The following is a 6000-nucleotide window of genomic DNA, read 5'->3' on the forward strand; positions in this document are numbered from 1 at the left end:
GCAGAGGCACCTCCTGCTAGCCCAGGCTGCTCAAGGCCTCATCCAGCCTGGCCTTGGACAGCTCCAGGGTCCACAGCTTCTCTGGGCAACCTGTTCAGTGTTTCACCACCCCCACGACAAAGAATTTCTTCCCAATGTCACAGAACCCCAAAATCCACCCAGCTGGCAGAGCCCTCCCAGCTCACCCAGCCCAGCCCTGACCCAGCACCAAACCATGGCCCCCAGCACAGGGCCACACACTGCTGGACCCCCCCAGGGATGCTGCCTGCAGCACTGCCCTGGGCAGCCCATTCCAAGGTCTGGGAACCCTTCCAGGGCAGGAATATTTCCTGAGCTCCAGCCTGAGCCTGCTCTGGGGCAGCCTGGAACCATTCCCTCTGCTCCTGCCCCTTGCCCCCAAGGAGCAGAGGCTGCCCCCTCCTCGCCCCAACCTCCCCCCAGGTTGCTGCAGAGAGCAGTGAGGTCTCCCTCAGCCTCCTCTGCTCCAGCCTGACCCCCCCCAGCTCCCTCAGCCCCTCCTCACCCCCAGCTGCTCCAGGCCCTTCTCCAGCCTCGCTGCCCTGCTCTGCACAGGCTCAGCCCCTCCATGGCCTTCCTGCAGCAGGGCCCAGAGCTGAGCACAGCACTCGAGCTGTGGCCTGCCCAGTGCTGAGCACAGGGGGATGGGCACCTCCTGCCCTGCTGCCCACCTGTGCCTGAGCCAAGCCAGGAGGCCATTGGCCTGCTTGCCCACCTGGGCACTGCTGCCTCATGCTCACTCACTGCAGCCACCCCCCCAGGCCCCTCTCCAGGCTGCAGCTTCCCAACCACACATCCTCTGCTCCAGGTTCAATCCATTCTCTCTTGTCACTCCCAGCCCTTGTCCGAAGTCTCTCCCCAGCTCTCCTGGAGCCCCTCCAGGTACAGGCAGGCAGCTCTGAGGTCTCCTGGAGCCTTCTCCAGGCTGAGCACCTGCAGCTCTCCCAGCCTGTGCCCACAGCAGGGCTGGGTGCTGGGGTGGCAGTGATGTGGGCAGTGCCTGCAGCTCCGTGCCAGCTGACTTTGCCTTTTCTCTCCCTGTGCCGCACAGCTGGAGGACGGCGTGGGCACGGCAGGCAGCTGGCACACGGTGAGGGTGCCTGGCAGCGAGCACCAGCTGCGGCTGACCGAGCTGGAGCCCTCCAGCCTCTACGAGGTGCTGATGGTGGCCAGGAGCGCGGCGGGGGAGGGGCAGGCTGCGATGCTGACCTTCCGCACCAGCAGAGGTAGGTGCGGAGCAGCTGCGCTGAGCCTTGGCAGGGACCTCCACAGCTCCCCCAGCACCCCCCTGCAGCCAGCAGGGACAGCTCCACCAGAGCAGGCTGCCCACAGCCCTGCCCAGCCTCACCTGGGACATCTCCAGGTCTGGGGCCTCAACCACCTCCCTGGGCAACCTGTTGCAGGCTTCCAGCAGCCTCCTGCTGCAGAGCTTGTTCCTCACCTCCAACCTCAATCTGCTCTGCTCTGCTCCCAAACCATTGCCCCTGGTGCTGTCCCTGCAGCCCTTTGGCCACAGTCCCTCTGCAGTCTGCTTGGAGCCCCTGCAGGGCTGGCAGCAGCTCTGAGCTCTGCCTGCAGCTTTCTCCTCTCCAGGCTGCACAGCCTCAGCTCCCCCAGCCTGTGCCCACAGCAGAGCTGCTCCAGCCTCTCATCACCTCTGTGGCCTCCTGTGGAGCCTCTGCAGCAGGTCCATGTCCCTCTGGTGCTGAGGTGCCCATGGCTGGCCCCAGCCCTGCAGCTGAGCTCTGCCCAGAGCAGAGCAGAGCAGAGGGGCAGGAGGTCCTCTCTGCAGCTCTGCCCATGCTGCTTCACCTGGCCCCAGGCAGAGCTGCTCCACACAACCCCCCCCCCCGCCCCCGATCACTTTCACCTTGCAGAGGACATTCAGCTCAGCTCCCTGCTGTCTGTGAAGCCATGCAGGGAATGTCCTGCAGCTGAGCTGCTGAAGAGCAGCCTCCCAGAGCTAGAATCGCTGTGGGGCAACCTCCCCTGAGCGCTGCTGGGGCAGGAGAAGCTGTGGAAAGCTGGAGAATGTCCTTCTGGGGGTGCCTGACAGGCTGCATGGGGGTGGAAGGGATCCCCACAGGTCACCTCGGCCGACCCCCAGCAGGGACAGCTCCAGCTGTGTCCGGCTGCCCAGGCCACACCGAGTCTGCTCTTGGGTGGATGCTGCAGGTTGCTCTGCAGGCAGGGAGCAGCTTTCTCCTCGGGTGGGCTTTTCAGGGTGCCACAGAGGCAGCTCTCTGCACCAGCAGGTTTTTGTGTGCCTCCAGAACTGCTCCTGGTGTGATGAGCAGAAGAGGTTTTCTCCTCAGTGTTCTCTTTCAGGCTCACAGGCTGTGGCTGTGCTCCTCAGTGTGCAAAGAGCAGAGAGTGAGAGATAGAGAGAGCCAGAACTGGAATTGTCACTACAAGTCATAGAGCAGAGTGCTGGGGGTTGGAAGGGACCTTGCAAGCTCATCCACTGAACTCCCTGCAGCCCCCAGGGACACCCCCAGCCAGAGCAGGCTGCTCACAGCCCCACACATCCTGCCCTGCAGTGCTGCCAGCCAGGGGGCAGCTCCCAGCACTCTGGGCAGCCTGGCACAGGCTCTCCACACCCTCAGTGCCAAACACTTCTCCCTTCTCTCCACTCTCAAGCTCCCTCTTGCACTTCCAGCCCATCCCCCCTTGGCCTGGCCCAGCAGGTCCTGCTCCAACCTCTGTCCCCAGCTCTCTTACAGGTCCCCTCCTGCCATGTGTGCATGGAAGCTCTTGACCGTGGGGGTGGTGGAACACTGCAACAGGTTGCCCAGGGAGGTGCTGGAGGCCCCATCCATGGAACCATTCCAGGTTAGGTTGTTTGGGGCTCTGAGCAGCCTGCTGTAGCTGGGGATGTCCTTGCTGCCCACAGAGGGGCTGGGCTGGGTCACCCCTGGAGGTCTCCCCCCACCCAGTGCAGCCTCTGATTCCACCCCGGCAGTGAGCTCCTGACCCATGCCCACTGCTGCAGCCCAAGACCCACTCAGCAGTGTCCTGGCGCCAGCAGTGGCCAGAGGCAGCTCCCACAGACATTTTTATCGACTCTTTTCCTCTCGCCGTGGGTTTCCTGCCAGCCGTTCCCCCCCCTCGCTGTCACTCGGTGATGGCACAGAGCTGTGGCACCCTGCCAGGACCCGGCGGCACCGCGGCACAGCCCCGCGGGCGTTAGCAGGGGGCAGCAGTGGGAGGCCACAGGCAGCATTTTCTCACCCCCCTGTCTGCCACATCTTTCCTAGAGAGAACATCCTCCTCCAAGAACACTCAGGCTCCCTCCCCGCCCGCGGGCCCGCCCAAGGCTCCTGTCCTTCAGGAGGGCACAAACAGCTTCGGCGTCGTCCTGCCCGACCTCTCTCGGCACAGCGGAGGTAGGTGGGAGGTGTTTGGATGCCCGTGGGAGGTGTTTGGGTGCCCTCTGCTGCGGGGCAGGCGCGGGCAAGGCTCAGCCTGTACTCCTGTCGCTGCTCTAGGTGCTCCTGCTACCTCCTCCATGTCCTGTTTCTCCCCTCAGCTGCAGGACCTCACTTGTGGCACTGCTGGGAGTGAGGGCAGAGGTCTGCCAGGCTCTGCTGTGTGGTTCCAGCAGGGCTGGGATTAGCTGAGTGCCTCCATCCCAGTCAGGAAGTTCCCATGGGAAGCTCCTGCCTTGGCACCTCAGGTTTCACCACCAGGTCACCGAGTAGCAGCTCACATCCTGCAAGGGGGCATTTGGGGCCATCGACTTGGCAAAGCCACCTCATGCCCTGGTGCCCAGGGAGTGTCTCAGAGGGCACTGTGCCCCGCTCAGGTGGCTCTCCAGAGTGGCCTTCTGTCACCCAGGTTCCTGCTGCTCCCTTCCAAGGCTGCTGCTGCTCTGTGCTCAGCTCTCTGGGCTTCTCTCCTCTTCCACTGGGAAGGATTCAGAGGAAGAAGGGAAATGGGAGATGAGTCCAAGTGTGCCAGGGCAGAGCTGCCTGCCACGAGTGATTTCCTGAGGCTTCCCTTGGGCATTATTCCTGATGGCAGGAATCACAGAGCCATTTGGGTTGGAAGAAACTTTCGAGGCGATGGAGTCCAACCCTGAGCCCAGCAGTGCCAGGGCAGCACCAAACCAGGGCCCTCAGCACCACAGCTCCAGGACTTTGGAACCCCTCCAGGGGTGGTGACTCCAGCACTGCCCTGGGCAGCCTGGGCCAGGCCTTGGCAACCCTGGATGGGAAGAAACTGTTCCTCATGGCCAACCTGAACCTGCCCTGGGCAACCTGGGGCCATTTCCTCTTGTCCTGTCCCTTGTTCCTTGGGAGAGGAGGCCAAACCCACCTGGCTGCAGCCTCCCTGCAAGGAGTTAGAGCCAAAAGGTCTCCCTCGAGCCTCCTCTTCTCCAGGCTGAACACCCTCAGCTCCCTCAGCTGCTCCTCCCCAGGCCTATGCTAAGCCATTCCCCAGCAGCTGTGCTCTGTGCCCAGTGCCACCAGCATGTCTCAAGTCCTTCCTGCCCTCCCCTCAGCCTTTGGCCTCCTTCACCTGAGTCAGGCAGAGGTACTCAGGGCTCAGACCTCGACAGTGATTTGATGTCTACATTTTGAGTGAAACCAGAGGGTGGTGGAGAAGTTTCTTGATAAGGTGGGAGAGGAGCATGGCACACTGGGGACAGTGCTGAGGACCCCAAGGGGACATCTGTGTGCCCAGCTGCAGGTGCTCAGCCTGCTTCATGCCCCCAGAGCTGCTGCCTGCAGGGTCCTCACTCTCTTCCTTGTGTCAGCACCCAGCTCCATGTCAGTGGGCAGAGTGGCTCAGCAGAGCTCTTGTTGGGCATCACTGGGGTTGCCACCAGGCTTACTAACACCTCCTCTTTCCCTTCTCTCTACTCTGCTGCTCTGTAACTCCAAGTGAGGTCAGTAAGTACCCCCTCAATGCTCCCCTGCATGCTCTCTGTGCCCCTCACTCCTCTTTCTCTCCTGGTGCAGCCTTTGTTGGCACAGAGTGGGGTGGGGGTGAAGTCTTGCTGGGTTTGGGGCATTCCTGGGGGGCTGGAACTCATCTCCCACCTTTACTCCATGTGTGTCTGTTTCCATGTAGGGATGGGCTGGGATAGTGCAGCTCCATGTCACCAAGTGAGTGACTTCTGTTCTCTGCAAGCTCTTCCAGGAGGCCAACCCAGGAGGACTTCAGGTTCTCCTGCTTTACTCCTGGTGTCATCAGCAGCCTCTGCTTGGCCTGGCTCACAGAACCAGAGTGGTTTGGGTTGGAAGGGACCTCAAGGGACACCTCCCACTAGAACAGGGTGCTCAAGGCCTCATCCAGCCTGGTCCTGAACACTTCCAGGGAGGTTGTGGATCAGAGATCACATTCTGTGCTTCTCTGCTGCACAACCTGTGCCAGTGTCTCACCCACCTGGGCAACCTGTGCCAGTCTCTCACCACCCTCACGTCTTCCTCACATCCAGTTTCAGTCTCCCCTCTGCCACATTCCTCCTCCTCCTCCTCCTTCTGCCATTGCAAGCCCTTGGTTGCTCCAGAAGGGTTTTCCCCAGGCTCTGACTCTCTCCCACTGCCTTCCCCCCTCAGTGCCAGAGGCTCCTGACCGCCCAACCATCTCCACAGCCTCCGAGTCCTCTGTCTATGTCACCTGGATCCCCCGTGCCAATGGGGGCTCCCCCATCACTGCCTTCAAGGTGGAGTACAAGCGCCTGGGCCGCAGCAGCGACTGGCTGGTGGCAGCCGAGCACATTTCCCCGGCCAAGCTCTCCGTGGAGGTTCGCAACTTGGAGCCAGGTAAGCCCAAAGCCAGAGTCACAGAGGGGCTGGGAGGGACCTCCAGGGCTCAGCCAGGCCAAGCCCTGCCAGAGCAGGATCTCCTAGGCCAGGTCACACAGAACACATCCAGGCAGGGTTTGAGTATCTGCAGAGAGGGAGACTCCACAGCCCCCCAGGGCAGCCTGTGCCAGGCTCTGCCACCCTCACAGGGACAAAATTCCTCCTTCTC

The 6000-nt window shown here is 62.1% G+C and overlaps 1 protein-coding gene across 2 annotated transcripts in view; it reads left to right on the top strand.

Annotated features, from left to right (window-relative positions):
- CDON (cell adhesion associated, oncogene regulated) overlaps positions 1-6000 on the top strand; it is a 73405-nt gene that overhangs the window by 38689 nt on the left and 28716 nt on the right. The window contains exons 9-12 of one of the 2 annotated variants that reach the window (XM_064173306.1): positions 1070-1244; positions 2731-2850; positions 3276-3404; positions 5583-5789. In XM_064173306.1, the coding sequence (XP_064029376.1) occupies positions 1070-1244; positions 2731-2850; positions 3276-3404; positions 5583-5789 (631 nt within the window). The remainder of the gene's footprint in view (positions 1-1069; positions 1245-2730; positions 2851-3275; positions 3405-5582; positions 5790-6000) is intronic. The other variant, XM_064173307.1, reaches the window with a different exon arrangement.

Source organism: Pogoniulus pusillus, chromosome 38 (assembly GCF_015220805.1).
Source record: "Pogoniulus pusillus isolate bPogPus1 chromosome 38, bPogPus1.pri, whole genome shotgun sequence".
Lineage (NCBI taxonomy): Eukaryota > Metazoa > Chordata > Aves > Piciformes > Lybiidae > Pogoniulus > Pogoniulus pusillus.